Source organism: Strigops habroptila, chromosome 4, assembly GCF_004027225.2.
Source record: "Strigops habroptila isolate Jane chromosome 4, bStrHab1.2.pri, whole genome shotgun sequence".
NCBI classification, from domain to species: Eukaryota; Metazoa; Chordata; class Aves; order Psittaciformes; family Psittacidae; genus Strigops; species Strigops habroptila.
This window is the reverse complement of record NC_046358.1, coordinates 1,580,495-1,597,656: the sequence shown is the minus strand read 5'-3', so window position 1 is coordinate 1,597,656 and position 17,162 is coordinate 1,580,495. Positions and strand designations below refer to the sequence as shown.

The following is a 17,162-nucleotide window of genomic DNA, read 5'->3' as shown; positions in this document are numbered from 1 at the left end:
AGAAGTTATTAACGACCAGAGAATAATACATTAATGTAATGTTCAACTTATTACTCTATTTCCCTCACTGAGAACAATATCTCCTACTTTACCCATGCAGGGACATGGTCTAGATGGCGAGGGACTGCCAGAGCAGTGAGCACTGGCTGGGCTGTTGGGTGCAGAGGGTGATGGGTTCTACTCTGCAGGAGCCTGGGCAGTGCCACAGGGGTTTGTCTCTTTCATCTCTTTAAACAGAACCTAATGGGAACACAATAGTGTGCAGGGACCATCCCACAGTACCTGAGCAAGAGAAGTAGGTCAGGAAGAGAGACCTGGGCCAAGTTCAGCCAAGACTCCAAAGCATCAGGAACGTTGGTGATGATAAGACAGGTCCAAGACCAGACGGAGTCAGATCAAGTCAATCCCTGGATCAGGGTCAGGTCCAGCAATTGCTAAGAGGGTCCATGAGCAAGCCTAGGTCATCATCACAGGATTCCAGATATGTGCAAACCTCATGCTAAACTGAAAACCAGAACTTCTATAACAAAGCTCAAGCTCCCTGGTCTGAGCTTAAGTAGAGATGGGAGTCAAATAGGCAGAGGGTGGGGATGAAGCCCCAGCTGAGCCTGCTCAGGGGGATAAAGGCCTCTAAGTTTACCCTGGACAAACAATCACTGCTTGAAAATGCCCATTTCTCACCCTTGAAGACAGTGGAAGCCCAGAGTCACCAGCTCACCTGTTGCACATCCAGGCACTACATGTGCATAACCCCACTGGGGCTGGAAAACTGGGCTCTCAAGTGTCCACAGAAGGACATCAGCAGCTCCACAGGTGGAGTCACTTGTGCTTCATGTACCACTTGGGGACCCTCTCTGCAACACCTCAAATGTCTCTAAACCCATTCTCATTCTGTTGCCAAGGTCAGGCCAAAACCCTTGTGTGGTCCACAAGTATGTCAGAAACATCTAATGAAATGGTCATCACTGCTGCTGTGTAGCTGTGCTCAGGGATGGCTCATCCACGCTGTGTCATTCAGATGCCCAAGCACCACAATGCCTTTCAGAGTTGATTTCACACCCTTGGCTTTTCCTTCTCTTTGTTTTCCTCTGGTAAAGCATGAGCAGCCCTGGAGGCTTCCTCCCAGGAGAGCACATGGAACTGTATTTACAGCCCCAGCACCACAAGCTCAGCTCTTGGAGCCTGAAAGGAGCTCACCCCTCTTCACATCAGATGCTTAACAGAGGTGATGCGGGCGCGTAGATGTTCTCTGCTGCGTTGGGGATAAGCCCTTGGCTCCCATCACTCGGTGGCAGAGGGAAGGCACAGAAGGTAACACCAAGACAAAGCAGAGCCTCACTTGCTTTTAGGCAGTGGGCTTTCATCTGCTTTATGTCCTCGTGTCCTCTTTGGGAAAGCTGTGTCAGAAAACAGCCTTACCAAAGTGGGTTTTCTTTATAATAAGAGCGAGCAGTGGCCTATGCAGGTTGTTTCTCTTTTACGTAGGCAGCTAAAGCAAGATGCACCGACTTCTTCAAGAGTTAAATGAGGATGAATCTTGTTTTCTTATAAAGAAATGCAACATTTGAGATTGTCAGCAGAACGTTGTCACTCACAAATCAGCCTTTGGAATCAGCACGTTTTAACATCAACTTTCTTTTCAAGTAAGCAGCTTAATGTCCATGGGTTTAGGATGTTTTAGCATACTCAAAAATGTATAAAGCATGAATTTACCAAAGTGAATTTTATCTGTTGTGAATAATTTCAAATATTTTGATAAATGTGTTTTGAAGACTGAAATGATAATTAAAATCCAAAGGAAAATGTCTAGAGGATATTAATGTGTGAGCTGGGATTTCACTGGGACTGGGGCTTTCTCTTGCTCCAGGTTTACACACGTTCCTGTGAGGATCCTCTGAGGTGCCTTCTGACACACCTTGTCTTCAAACTGAAAGTGGATAAAGATCTGGTTCTTTAATCTGAAAACACACGTGCTTTAATAATTCCATAGTTTTAAGTGTCCCAGCATAGAAAACCAAAGAAGACGTTTGTGTTGTTTCAAAGTGCTCCCTGTTCTTTCCTAAGAACCAGAACCAAAAATCATAAAACATATATAATTTTGGTTAGAAAATATAGTAGAACATACTGAAATGTGGCAGTTCTAGTGGTCAATGACTGCAGTAAAAAATGGTCCAAAAGTGAATCTCTGTTTTTAATGAGTTTGATGTTTTCCTTCCTTTTGCCTCAGCAGCTAAACCTGATCATGGGAGGAAATCACACCCAGACTAAATTCATCCTGTTGGGAATTACAGACAGCCCATGTGCGCAGGCCCCTCTTTTTGCCTTGTTAATACTGATTTACACTGTCACTTTGGTGGGGAATGTTGGCATTATCTTCTTGGTGCGGGTGTCTCCCAGCCTCCACACCCCCATGTACTTCTTCCTCACCCATTTTGCCTTCATTGATGTCTGCTATTCCACAGTCATCTCCCCCAGGATGCTGGCAGACCTGTTATCAGAGGAGAAAATCATTTCTTTCTCTGCCTGCATGATGCAGTTCTTGACTTTTCTTTTCTTTGGCACTACCGAGTGTCACCTTCTGGCCATAATGGCCTATGACCGGCACGTTGCTATCTGCCACCCCCTGCTTTACATCACGGTCATCTCCAGCCATGTCTGCTGGCAGCTGGTAGCATCATCCTACCTATTCGCCTTCCTCACTGCTACCATCTGCACATGGTGCACATTTGGAGGTTCTTTCTGTGGTCCCAACCGCATCGACCACTTCTTCTGCGACATCTTCCCTGTGCTAAAGCTCGTGTGCTCTGACACCCACAGCAGCGAGATCGTCATCTTTGCCTTCCTCACCATCAACGTAGTTGGTATGAGTGTGGTCATTTTTCTCTCCTACATCTCTATCCTCTGCACAGTGGTGAGGATGTGCTCAGCACAGAGCAGGGCCAGAGCCTTTCAGACCTGCGCTTCCCATTTGATGGCTGTTGCCTTATTCTTTGGATCAGCATTCTTCATGTACCTACAACCTCCATCTAGCCACAGGAGCCTGGATAAGGTGGCATCCATCATCTACGCTGTGGTCACCCCCATGCTCAACCCATTCATCTACAGCCTGAGGAACAAGGAAGTGAAGGGGGCTCTGGTCAATTACTGGAGGAGGTTGTTCAACCAGTGGCAACATAAGAGAGTTCTAGCATCTAGGACATGCATGGTTGATGTCAAGAGAGAAAGCCTATGGGGTGCTAAAACAATGGGATTTTCCCCTAATCCTCATGATTTGATGTAGGTTCTTCCACGGTTCCTGCACAAGAGCCAATGACAGTATTTAATGAGGAATAGACCCCACCATCACATCTGCCTTGCAAGGAAACCAAGAGGAGCAGGAACCTCAAACTTCATTTCACTTTGCAGTCACCAGCCTGTAGGATGAAATGATCCTGAATTATCCCAGGCCTCTTTTCCTCACAGGAAACACCGATCAGCTTTATTCACTTATCAATCACTTTTGTCACTGATGGAGATGTATTTTTCTTGCAAGATTCTTTCCCTTGCCCCTCAGCTCCAATAAAATTCCTCTCTGTTACCTGCGAGTTCTTTATTATAGCTGCTGGGGTGGGAGGGAAGAGGAAATGTAGTTTTAATTTGCTTGCTGAAAAAAAGTGACAGATTCCTTGCATTTGTTTGTGCCTTTCAAAGAGAAGAAGCTGGTGGGAATCAAGATCTCAAGCTGCACCTTGGAACATCGAGTAGAATCCCTCCCCAGGCTGCAGCTGCAAACAGATTTCACTTAAAGGAAGGAATTGTAGACAGTATAATTCATAATACAGGATGATGAAGTGGGCTGAGACCACCCAGTGTTAAGGACAATGTGGGCACATCCAGGGCTCCTCCCATTCATTTTAAGTGGTGTTTTACATTCATCTGGAGTGCAGTTTACTTCAATGATGAGATAAATGGAATTGCACCTGGAGATAAGCACCCACATCCCATGTCCATGCCCAGCCCATGCTAAAGAGCACCAGGAAAACCAAATGTGTCTTGCACTTACAAATGAAGCCTGTGGCTCGTTTCCATAGGTGAAAGACAATCCTGAACACAGAATCGATGTTAACTGAGAGCTGTCTGGGTCTGAAAGAAGCCAAAACACACTGGTGTGGGGAAATATCTTTCCTGTAGCTGTTGTGAGTGGGAATTTACTTATATAGGGAAATTATATGTATGGTGAAGAGTCTCTTTTGTGTGTTCTGCAAAGAGCAGCGAGAGAGAAGATGTTGACTTAGGTCTGGGGCATAAGTGGTTTCTACCTGTCGCCAATGGAGGAGCTAGGATAGACGCCATTAAATGTTAAAATGCTTGGCAGGACAGAGACCTTTGATTTCGGAGAGCATCCTTGAAAACCTTCACCACACCTTCTTTTCTTCCTTCTAGTTTGTTGGATATCATTGCTTAGACTATACGTATAGAATCATGGCGAGACAGAAAGCCCAAGTTGAGCCTCAAAATATCATCTGGTCCAAGCTTTTGTGGGAAACAGAGCCTAGATGACAAGTGTCATGTGTAGGGCTCATCTCTGCTTGATTGATTACCCCACTCTGATGTCCTTATTTCCTCTTGGGCTTAATAAAGTTTCCAAAGCAGAAACAACTGAAATACCCAAAGGTTTACCCAGAGTTGGTGTCATGTTCCTAAGAGAGGTCTGGATGGCCATCGTCTTGTATGTGGTGGATCCAACTCAGGGAACTGCCAAGAGGATCCTCAGTCTAACGTACAGGGAGGGAGATTTGTGAATTCCAGCAATACAAGAAACAGGCTTGAGGTTCTGGAAATACATTTCATAATGAGAGCATCGTTGCATGATTCTGCTTCAATCTCTGCAGAGAAGGGATCTAGAAAATGCACCAGCCCCTGACTGTAGACACAAACTTCCCACATCAGATACATAACAGAGCTCCTCTCCATAAAAATCTAATATCATACTTGGTAAACGAGAAGGAGCTAATAACCAGAGAATAGTACTGGAATAAAATCTTCAACTTACTACCCTATTGCCCTCAGTGAGAAGAATATCTCCTATTTTATCAATGCAGGGACATGGTCTGGATGGAGAGGGACTGCCAGAGCAGTTAGCACTGGCTGCGCTGTTGGGTGCAGAGGGTGATGGGTTCTACTCTGCAGGAGCCTAGGCAGTGCCACAGGGGTTTGTCTCTTTAATCTCTTTAAAGAGAGCCAAAGGGGAACACCATGGTGTGCAAGGACCATCCCACAGTACCTGAGCAAGAGCAGGAGGGCAGGAAGAGAGACCTGGGCCAAGTTCAGCCGAGACTCCAGGGCATCAGGCAAGTTGGTGATGACGAGGCAGATCCAAGACCAAGCTAAGTCAATCCCCTAGTCAGCATCACGTCCAGCAATTGCTAAACACATCCATGATCTAGCCTAGATCACCATAAAGGATGCCATAGATGTGCACAACTCCTGCTAAATTGGAAACCAGAACTCATGTAACAAAGCTCAAGCTCCCTGGGCTGAGCTGAAATAGAGATGGGGGGCAAATAGGCAGAGGATGGGGATGGAGCCCCAGCTGAGGCTGTTCAGGGTGATAAAGGCCTATTAGTTCACTCTGGGACAATTCATCACTACCTCAAAGTGCCCATTTCTCACTTTTGAAGACAGTGGAAGCCCAGGGTCACCAGCTCAGCTGTTGCACATCCAGGCACTACATGTGCATAACCCCACTGGGGCTGGAAAACTGGGCTCTCAAGTTTCCACAGAGGGACATCAGCAGCTCCACAGGTGGAGTCACTTCTGCTTCATGTCCCATTTGGGGACTCTCTGCAAGATCTCAAATGTCTCTAAACACATTCTCATTCTGTTGCCAAGGTCACACCAAAACCTTGGCATGGTCCACAAGTATGTTAGAAGCACCCTATGAGCTGGTCATCACTGCTGCTGTGTAGCTGTGCTCAGGGATGGCTCATCAGCGCCATGTCATTCAGATGCCCAAGCACCACAATGCCTTTCAGAGTTGATCTCACACCCTTGGCTTTTCCTTCTCTTTGTTTTCCTCTGGTAAAGCATGAGCAGCCCTGGAGGCTTCCTCCCAGGAGAGCACATGGAACTGTATTTACAGCCCCAGCACCACAAGCTCAGCTCTTGGAGCCTGGAAGGAGCTCACCCCCCTTCACATCATGAGCTTAAGAAGGTGATGCCGGTATGTAGATGTTCTCTGTTGTATTGAGGATAAACCCTTGGCTCCTATCACTCGGTGGCAGAGGGAAAGCACAAGAGGTAAGACCAAGACAAAGCAGAGCCTCACCTGCATTTTCGCAGTGGGCTTTCTTCTTCATGTCCTCCTGTCTTCTTTGGTAAAGGTGTGTCAGAAATCAGCCTTACCAAAGTGGTTTTCTTTACAATAAGAGGGAGTAGTTGCTTATGAAGGTTATTTTTCTTTCACATAGGCAGCGAAAGCAAGATGCACTGGTTTCTTCAAGAGTTAAATGAGGATGAATCTTCTTTGGTTATAAAGAAGCGCAACTTTTGTGATTACCAGCAGAATATAGTCAATAACAAATCAGTCTTTGGAATCAGCATGCTTGAACAGCAACTCCATTTTCAAGTAAGCAGCTTAATGCTCATGGGATTGGGATGCTTCAGCGTGCTGGAACTCAGAAATGTATAAATCATGAATTTTGCAACGTGAATGTTATCTGTTCTGAATGATCTCGAATAGTTTGATAAATGTGATTTCAAGACTGGAATGATAATTAAAAGCAAAGGGAGAATTTCTGGAGATCGTTCACGTGTAAGCTGGGATTCCACTGGGACTGGGACATTGTTTTGTTCCACGTTTACATGCATTCCTATGAGCTTCCTCTGAGCTTCCTCTGAGGTGTCTTCTGACACAAATTACTACCAAACTGAAAGTGAGTGATGCTCTGATTCTTTTCTCAAACCTGAAAACACACGTGCTTGAAGAAATCCATAGTTTTACGTGTCCCAGCATAGAAAAACAAAAAAGCCATTTGTTGCTTCATCACGATTCCTGTTCTTTTCTGACTACCTCAACTGAAAAACAAAAACCATACGATTTTGGGTTAGAAAATGTAGTAGAATACATTACTTCCACCAAAATGTGGCAATTAAATTGTTTATTGATTGGAGTGGAATATGGTCCAAAAGTGAATTTCTACTTGTAATCAGTGTGATGTTTCTCTTCCTTTTGCCTCAGCAGGTCATGGGAAGAAATCACACCCAGACTAAATTTATCCTGTTGGGATTTACAGACAGCCCATGTGCACAGACCCCTCTTTTTGTCTTGTTTCTATTGATTTACATTGTCACTTTGGTGGGGAACATTGGCATTATCTTCTTGGTGCGGGTGTCTCCCAGCCTCCACACCCCCATGTACTTCTTCCTCACCCATTTTGCCTTCATTGATGTCTGCTATTCCACAGTCGTCTCCCCCAGGATGCTGGCAGACCTGTTATCAGAGGAGAAAACCATTTCTTTCTCTGCCTGCATGATGCAGTTCTTCACCTTAACTTTCTTTGCTACTATTGAGTGTCACCTGCTGGCCATGATGGCCTACGACCGGCATGTTGCTATCTGTCACCCCCTGCTTTACATGACCGTCATCTCCAGCCGTGTCTGCTGGCAGCTGGTAGCATCATCCTACCTATTCGCCTTCCTCAGTGCCATCATCTACACATGGTGCACGTTTGGAGGTTCCTTCTGTGGTCCCAACCGCATCAACCACTTCTTCTGCGACGCCGTGCCTGTGCTAAAGCTCGTGTGCTCTGATACCCACAGCAGTGAGATGACCATCTTTGCCTTCGTCTCCATCAATGAGGTGGGTACGAGCGTGGTCATTTTGCTCTCCTACATCTCCATCCTCCGCACAGTGCTGAGGATGTGCTCAGCACAGAGCAGGGCCAGAGCCTTCCAGACTTGTGCCTCCCATTTGATGGCTGTTGCCCTGTTTTTGGGACAGCATTCTTCATGTACCTACAACCTCCATCTAGCCACAGGAGCCTGGATAAGATGGTCTCCATCATCTACACTGTGGTCACCCCCATGCTCAACCCATTCATCTACAGCCTGAGGAACAAGGAAGTGAAGGGGGCTTTGGTGAAGTGTGGGAGGAGGTTATTCATCTGCTTGTAACATAAAAGAGTGGTATCATCCAGGACATGAACAGCCCATCTCAAGTGAGAAAGCCTATGGGGCCCTAAAACAACAAGATTTTCCCCTAATCCTCATGATTTGATGTAGGTTCTTCCACAGTTCCTGCACAAATGTCAATGACAGTATTTAATGAGAAATAGACCTCACCATCACTTCTGTCTTGCAAGGAAACCAAGAGGAGAGGAACCTCAATCTTCATTTCGCTTTGCAGTCACCAGCCTGTAGGATGAAATGACCCTGAATTACCCCAGGCCTCTTTTCCTCACAGGAAACACCAAACAGCTTCATTTTATTTATCACTTTTGTCACTGATAAAGATGTATTTTCCTTGCAAGACTCTTGACTTTGTCCCTAAGTTCCTATATGTGTAATATGTGGGTATGTGTGTAAATATAAATACGTATGACAGAGGAATACAAATTAAGTAAAATATATAAAACTGGTCTTACAAGTAGAGTGACATATGCAGACATGGACAGAATGTGTGGATCTGCAATGGCTGTACTACACAGAATCATCTCTGTCTTGAGAAAAAATTTATTTTCCCACCTCTTGGTTTGCTTTATAAATCAGAGCTTCAGTGAACTAAATCCAAGTCTCCTTTTCTCCTCTGTTCAATTCCTCTTGGCGTTGGGTGTCCATACATGGGTGTATCTCCCAGTGGCTCCTGTCTTTGCTATTTATTACTTTCCATCTTAAACAGCTGGGATACGCTGCCAGCAGCCTCATTGGGCACATCGCCCCATGTCAATCTTGGTTTCTCTCCCCTTCAGACATAATTGGAGAATTTCTTTAGTGAATTCACAAGTTAGACATCCGGAGCTATTACTTTCTCAATCCTTGAGATGGGTTTTCTTCTGGGAGGCAGAATACACCAGAATACAGAAACTGCTGTGAGGTTATTGAGAAAAAGCATCTCTTAGAGATAGCACCTCAGCATCTGAAACTAGAGGAACACTCACGCTGGACAGATTTATGAGTCTATACTAAGAATTTAAACCCATTTCCAAACCATAGTGCTGCCCATTTACTCAAGACCATAATTCTAACATCGTATTTGGAAAGAGAGGATAGATTAATAATGAGAAAATAACACTTAAAAATAATGTTCAATTTCTTGCTCTATTTCCTTCACTGAGAAGACTATCTCCTATTTTACCCATGCAGGGATATGGTCTGGATGGAGAGGGACTGCCAGAGCAGTGAGCACTGGCTGCGCTGTTGGGTGCAGAGGGTGATAGGTTCTACTCTGCAGGAGCCTGGGCAGAGCCACAGGGTTTTGTCTCTTTAATCTCTTTAAAGAGAGCCAAAGGGGAACACCATGGTGTGCAGGGACCATCCCACAGTACCTGAGCAAGTGAAGGAGGGCAGGAAGAGAGACCTGGGCCAAGTTCAGCCGAGACTCCAGAGCATCAGAACGTTGATGATGATGGCGCAGTCCAAGGCCATGCCAAGTAAGATCAAGTCAAGCCCCTTTTAAAGGTCAGGTCCAGCAATTGCTAGGAAGGTCCATGAGCAAGCCTAGGTCACCATCAAAGGATTTCATAGGTGTGCAAATATCCTGCTAGACTGAGAACCAGAAGTCCTCTAATAAAGCTCACCCTCACTGGACTGAGCTTAAATAGAGATGGGGACCAAACAGGCAGAGGGTGGGGATGGAGCCCCACCTGAGGCTGCTAAAGGGGTTAAAGACCTATTAGTTCACCCTGGACAAACAATCTAAAACTGAATCTCTATTTGCAATCAGTGTGATGTTTGTATTCCTTTTGCCTCAGCAGGTCATGGGAGGAAATCATACGCAGACTAAACTCATCCTGTTGGGAATTACAGACAGCACACGTGCATAGACCCCTTTTTTTGTCTTGTTTCTACTGATTTATGTTGTCACTTTGGTGGGGAATGTTGGCATTATCGTCTTGGTGTGGGTGTCTCCCAGCCTCCACACCCCCATGTACTTCTTCCTCACCCATTTTGCCTTCACTGGCACCTGCTATTCCACAGTCATATCTCCCCCAGGATGCTGGCGGACCTGTTATCAGAAGAGAAAACCATTTCTTTCTCTGCCTGCATGATGCAGTTCCTCTCCTTTGCTTTCTTTACAACTGTTGAGTGTCATCTCCTGGCCATGATGGCCTATGACCAGCACGTTGCTATCTGCCACCCCCTGCTTTACGTGACCGTCATCTTCAGCTGTGTCAGCTGGCAGCTGGTAGCATCATCTTACCTATTCGCCTTCCTCAGTGCCACCATCTCCATATGGTGAACATTTGGAGTTCCTTCTGTGGTCCCAACCGCATTGACCACTTCTTCTGCGACACACTCCCTGTGCTAAAGCTCATATTCTCTGACACCCACAGCAGTGAGATGCTCACCTTGGCCTTTGTCACCATCAATGTGGTGGGCACGAGCGTGGTCATTTTGCTCTCCTACATCTCTATCCTCCGCACAGTGCTGAGGATGTGCTCAGCACAGAGCAGGGCCAGAGCCTTCCAGACCTGCACCTCCCATTTGATGGCTGTCACCTTGTTCTTCGGGACAGCATTTTTCGTGTACCTACAATCTCCACACAGCCAAAAAAGCCTGGATAAGATGGTCTCCATCATCTGCGCCGTGGTCACTCCCATGCTCAACCCATTCATCTACAGCCTGAGGAACAATGAGGTGAAGGGGGCTCTGGTCAAGTGCAGAAGGAGGTTGTTCAACCATTGGCAGCTTAAGAGAGTTCTAGCATCCAGGACAGGAACAGTTCACCTCAAGTGACAAGACTGTGCTGCACTTAAACAATGGGTTTTTCCACTAATATTCACGGTTTTACATAGGTTCTTACACACTTTTGGAACAAAATTCAGTTCCAGTATTTGATGAGGAATAGACCCCGCCATCACATCTGCCTTGAAAGTAAACCAAGAAGAGAGGAGCCTCAAACTTCATTTCACTTTGCCATCACCAGCCTGTAGGAAGAAATAACCTTGAATTATTCCAGGTCTCTTTTCCTCACAGGAAACACTAATCAGCTTTATTCATTTATCACTTTTCTCACTGATAAAGATGTATTTTCCTTGCAAGATTCTTGACCTTGTCCCTAAACTCCAATATCTGTAATATATATATTTACACACATACACACATACACAAAGATGTATGACAGAGGAATATAAATAAAATATATAAAACTTATCTTACAAGCAGAGTGACACACAGACTTGGACAGAATGTGTGTATCTGTACAGCACAGAATCATCTCTATTTTGAGAAATAATTTATATTCCTGCCTCCTGCCTTGCTTTATAAATCAGAGCTTCAGAGATGTAAGTCCTTCAAGTCTCCTTTTCTTCTCTATTCAGTTCTTCATGGTGTTGGGTGTCCATAGGTGCCTGGATCTCCCAGAAACTCCTGTTTTTCCCATGTATTACTTTCTATTTTAGATGGTTGGGATATGCTGCCAACAGCCTCATTGGGCACATCACCCTATGTCAATCTTGGTTTCTCCCTCCTTCAGATGTAATTGGAGAAATCCTTTAGTGATTTCACAAGTTACACATCTGGAGCTATTTCTTCCCCAACTCTTGAGATGGGTTTTCTTCTGGGAGGCAGAATACACAGATCAGAAACTGCTGTGAGGTTATAAAGAAAGAGCATCTCTTAGAGATGGTATCTCAGCATCTTGTAACTGCAGAACTACCCAATCTGGAAAGATTTACCAGCCTTTACTAAGACCTCAATACCAAAGAATACTCCACCCATTTGCAAAACAAAGTGTTACCAATCATCTCAAGACCATAGTTCTAAAATCATATTTAGAAATGGAAAAAGTCCTAAGGACCAGAGAATAATTCCCAAATATACTCTTATATTTATTACTCTATTTCCATCTCGAGAAGACCATCTCCTATTTTACCCATGCAGGGAGATGGTCTGGATGGAGAGGGCCTGTCATAGCAGTGAGCATTGGCTGGGCTGTTGCGTGCAGAGGCACTCTGCAGGAGCCTGGGGGTGCCACAGGAGTTTGTCTCCATAATCTCTCTAAACAGAGCCAAGGAGGACTCCATGGTGTACAGGGAATCATCCCACAGTAACTGAGCAAAAGACACAGGGCAGGAAAAGAGATCTGGGCCAAGGTCTGCCAAGACTCCAGAGCATCAGAAAGGTTGGTGATGGTGAAGAAGTCCAAGGCCAAGACAAGACAAAGCAAAGCCCTGGTCAGCATCAGGTCCAGCAATTGCTAGACAGATGCATGAGCAAGCACAGGTCTCCATCTAAGGATTCTAGAGTTGTGCACACCTCCTGCTAAACTGGAAACCAGAACTCTTCCTGCAAAACTCAAAAAAGTAGCAATGTCCTGGGCTGAGGTTAAAAAGAAATGGTGGGCAAATAGGTGGGGATGGAGTCCCAGCTGAGCCTGCTCAGAGAGATAAAGGCCTATTACTTCACCCTGAACAATTCATGACTGCCTCAATATGCCCATTTCTCACCCTTGAAGACAGTGGAAGCCTAGAGTCACCAGCTCACCTGTTGCACATCCAAGCACTACATGTGCATAACCCCACTGGGGCTGGAAAACTGGGCTCTCAAGTGTTCACAGAGGGACTTCAGCAGCTCCACAGATGGAGTCACTTGTGCTTCATGTCCCATTTGGGGACCCTCTGCAAGATCTGAAAGGTCTCTAAACACATTCTCATTCTGTTGCCAAGGTCACACCAAAACCGTTGCATGGTCCACACGTATGTCAGAAGCACCCTATGAGCTGGTTGTCACTGCTGCTGTGTAGCTGTGTTCAGGGGTGGCTCATCCATGCCACGTCATTCAGATGCCCAAGCACCACAATGCCTTTCAGAGTTGATTTCACACCCTTGGCTTTTCCTTCTCTTTGTTTTCCTCTGGTAAAGCATGAGCAGCCCTGGAGGCTTCCTCCCAGGAGAGCACATGGAACTGTATTTACAGCCCCAGCACCACAAGCTCAGCTCTTGGAGCCTGAAAGCAGATCACCCCTCTTCACATCAGGAGCTTAACAGAGGTGATGCCGGAGTGTAGATGTTCTCCATTGCATTGGGGATAAACCCTTGGCTCCCACCACTCGGTGGCAGAGGGAGGGCACAGGAGGTAACACCAAGGCAAAGCAGAGCCTCACCTGCATTTAGGCAGTGGGCTTTCTTCTTCTTTACGTCCTCGCTTCCTCTTTGGGAAAGCTGTGTCAGAAAACAGCCTTATCAAAGTGAGTTTTCTTTATACTAAGAGGGAGCAATGGCTTATGCAGGGTGTTTCTCTTTTACATAGGCAGCTAAAGCAAGATGCACTGATTTCTTCAAGAGTTAAAAGAGGATGAATCTTACTTTGTTACAGAGAAATGCAACATTTGAGATTGTCAGCAGAATATAGTCACTAACAAATCAGCCTTTGGAATCAGCACGTTTAACATGACCTCCGTTTTCAAGTAAGCATCTTACTGCCCATGGGCTTAGCATACTTCAGCATGCTGGAGCTCAGAAAAGTATAAATCATGAATTTACCAATGTGAAATTTATCCGTTCTGAATCCTCTCAAATAGTTTCATAAATGTGATATGATGATTGGAATAATAACTAAAAGCCAAACGAAAACGTGTGTAGATCATTCATGTGTAAGCTGGGATTTCACTGCGACTGGGACTTTCTCTTGCTCCAGGTTTACGTGCATTCCTGTGAGGTTGCTCTGAGGTGTTTTCTGACACAAACAGCCTCCAAACTGAAAGTGAATAAAGATCTAATTCTTTTCTTTAATCTGAAAACACACGTGCTTGAATAATTGCATAGTTTTAAGTATTCCATCATAGAAAACCAGATAAGTCATTTGTGCTGCTTCAGTGCACTCTCTGTTCCTTTCTAAGAACCAGAAATGAAAAAGAGAAAACATATACAATTTTGCTTAGAAAATATAGTAGAATATACTAAAATGTGGCAGGTTTACTGGTCAATAATTGGAGTAAAATATGGTTTAAGGGTGAATCTCTGTTTTGTACTCACAGTGATGTTTCTTCCTTTTGCCTCAGAAGGTAACACCTGGTCATGGGAGGAAATCACACCCAGACTAAATTCATCCTACTGGGAATTACAGACAGCCCATGTGCACAGACCCCTCTTTTTGTCCTGTTTCTATCTATTTACATTGTCACTTTGGTGGGGAATGTTGGCATTATCGTCTTGGTGCGGGTGTCTCCCAGCCTCCACACCCCCATGTACTTCTTCCTCACACATTTTGCCTTCATTGACATCTGCTATTCCGCAGTCATCTCCCCCAGGATGCTGGCAGACCTGTTATCAGAGGAGAAAACCATTTCTTTCTCTGCCTGCATGATGCAGTTGCAAAGCTTTACACACTTTGCTATTGTGGAGTGTCACCTGCTGGCCATGATGGCCTATGACCGGCATGTTGCTATCTGCCACCCCCTGCTTTACGTGACCATCATCTCCAGCCGCGTCTGCTGGCAGCTGGTAGCATCATCCTACCTATTCGCCTTCTTCAGTGCAATCATCTGCACATGGTGCGCATTTGGAGGTTCCTTCTGTGGTCCCAATCTCATTGACCACTTCTTCTGTGACATCGTCCCTGTGCTAAAGCTCGTGTGCTCTGACACCCACACCAGTGAGATGATCATCTTTGCCTTTGTCACCATCAATGTGGTGGGCACAAGCGTGGTCCTTTTGCTCTCCTACATCTCTATCCTCCACGCAGTGCTGAGGATGTGCTCAGCACAGAGCAGGGCCAGAGCCTTCCAGACCTGCGCCTCCCATTTGACAGCTGTTGCCTTATTCTATGGGACAACGTTCTTCATGTACCTACAACCTCCATCTAGCCACAGGAGCCTGGATAAGGTGGCCTCCATTTTCTACTCCGTGGTCACCCCCATGCTCAACCCATTCATCTACACCCTGAGGAACAAGGAGGTGAAGGGGGCTTTGGTGAAGCACGGGAGGAGGATGTTCAACAGATGGCAGCATAAAAGAGTTGTATCATCCAGAACGTGAACAATTCATGTCAAGAGAGAAAGCCATTGGGGCACTAAAACCATGGGATTTTCCCCTAATCCTCCTGATTTGATGTAGGTTCTTCCACGGTTCCTGCACAAAAATCAATGACAGTATTTAACGAGAAATAGACCCTGCCATCACACCTGTCTTGGAAGGAAACCAAGAGGAGCAGGAATTGCAAACTTCATTTGACTTTGGTGTTTCCTGTGAGGACAATAGTCCCGGGGTAACTCAGGGTAATTTCTTCCTACAGGCTGGTGACTGTGATCAGCTTTATTGATTTATAACTTCTGTCACTGATGGAGATGTATTTTTCTTGCAAGATTCTTGACCTTGTCCCTCAGCTCCAATAAAATTCCTCCCCGTTACCTGCACGTTCTTTTTTAAAGCTGCTGGGTGGGAGGGAAGACTAAGTGTAGTTTTACATTTGCTTGCTGAAACAGAGCAAGAAAAAGGTTTCAAAACATTCCTTGCATTTGTTTGTGCCTTTCAAAGAGAAGAAGCTGGTGGGAATCAAGCTCTCAAGCTGCGCCTTTGACTACCAAGGGGAATCCCTCCCCAGGCTGCAGCTTCAGAATAGATTTCACTTACAGCAAGTAAGTGTAGACAATATAATTCATAATACAGGATGATGAACTGTGCATAGAACACCCAGTGTTAAGGACCGTTTGGGCACATGCAGGGCTCCTCCCATTCCTTTTAAGTGGTGTTTTACATTCATCTGAAGTGCGGTTTACTTAAATGGTGCGACACATGGAATTCCACCTGGAGATAAGTACCCACATTCTATGTCCATGCCCAGCTCATTCTAAAGCACAGCAGGAAAACCAAATAGTCTATTTCATGTAAAAGTTAAGCCTGTGGCTCGTTTCCAAAGGTGAAAGACAATCCTGAGCACAGAATCGATGTTAACTGAGAGCTCTCTGGGTCTGAAAGAAGCCACAAAACACACGGGTGTGGGAAAGTCTTTCTTTACCTGTTGTGAGTGGGAATTAACTCATATTTGGAAAGTATATGGATGTTGAACACCCTCTTTGGCGTGCTCTGGAAAACAGCAGTGAGAGAGGAAGGACATTCCCTTGTGTCTGCGGGAAAAGTGGCTTCAACTTGTGCTCAGTGAAGGAGTGAGAATCAATGTAATTAAATGCTGAAGAGCTTGGCAGGACAGAGACCTTTATACCAGAGAGCTTCCTTGAAAAACTTCAATACACCTTCTTTTCTTCCTTCTAGTTTGTTGAATATTTCTGCTTAGACTGTACATATAGAATCATAGACTCACAGAAAGCGCTAGCAGGACCTCAAAAGATCATCTGGTCCAAGCTTTTGTGAGAAAGAAAGCCTAGATGACAAAAGTGATGTATACGGCTCATTGCTGCTTGATGAATTACCCCACTCTCATGTCCTTATTTCCTCTTGGGTTTAATAGAGTTTCCAAAGCAGAGACAACTGAAATGTTCAGAGGTTTACCGGAGTTGTTGCTACGTTCCCATGAGAGGTCTGGATTACCATAGCCTTGTTTGTGGTGGATTCAACTTTGTGAATGTGCAAGAACAATTTCAGTCTAACGTGCAGGGGAGGCAGAATTATGAATTCCAGCAAAACAAGCAACAGGCTTGAGGTTTTGGAAATATATTTTATACTGAGAACATCATTGCATGATTCTGCTTCAATCTTTGCAGAAAATGCAGAAACTCCTGGCTGTAGACACAAACTTCCCACACCAAATAAATACCAGATTTCCTCTCGATAAAAGTCAAATATTATACTTGGTAAAGGAGAAGGCACTATGGACCAGACAATAACACTTGTATATAACGTTAAATTCATTACTATATTTTCCTCACTAAGAACACTATCTGCTATTTTGCCCATGCAGGGACATAGTCCAGACGGAGAGGGACAGTCAGAGCAGTGAGCACTGCTGGGTGCAGAGGATGATGGGTCCTACTCTGCAGAAGCCTGGGGTGTGCCACAGGAGTTTGC

At 45.2% G+C, this 17,162-nt stretch overlaps 3 protein-coding genes and 1 pseudogene across 3 annotated transcripts in view; 3 read left to right on the top strand and 1 right to left on the bottom strand.

Moving 5' to 3' along the window:
- LOC115607741 (olfactory receptor 5F1-like) overlaps positions 1-17,162 on the bottom strand; it is a 133,869-nt gene that overhangs the window by 60,320 nt on the left and 56,387 nt on the right. The gene's annotated exons all lie outside the window — the stretch shown is intronic.
- Positions 2,243-3,280, top strand: LOC115607660 (olfactory receptor 1020). The gene has a single exon (XM_030485208.1). It carries the CDS (start codon positions 2,243-2,245, stop codon positions 3,278-3,280), a length of 1,038 nt encoding a protein of 345 aa, XP_030341068.1.
- LOC115607656 (olfactory receptor 1038) lies at positions 7,190-15,176 on the top strand. Its single transcript, XM_030485197.1, has 2 exons — positions 7,190-7,222; positions 14,204-15,176. Exon 2 carries the CDS (start codon positions 14,217-14,219, stop codon positions 15,174-15,176), a length of 960 nt encoding a protein of 319 aa, XP_030341057.1. The 5' UTR covers positions 7,190-7,222; positions 14,204-14,216.
- LOC115607659 lies at positions 7,226-10,935 on the top strand (annotated as a pseudogene).

What these genes read in the sequence shown, in the direction of transcription:
- LOC115607660 (XM_030485208.1), top strand. Translation starts at nt 2,243, where the DNA reads ATGGGAGGAAATCACACCCAGACTAAATTCATCCTGTTGGGAATTACA.
- LOC115607656 (XM_030485197.1), top strand. Translation starts at nt 14,217, where the DNA reads ATGGGAGGAAATCACACCCAGACTAAATTCATCCTACTGGGAATTACA.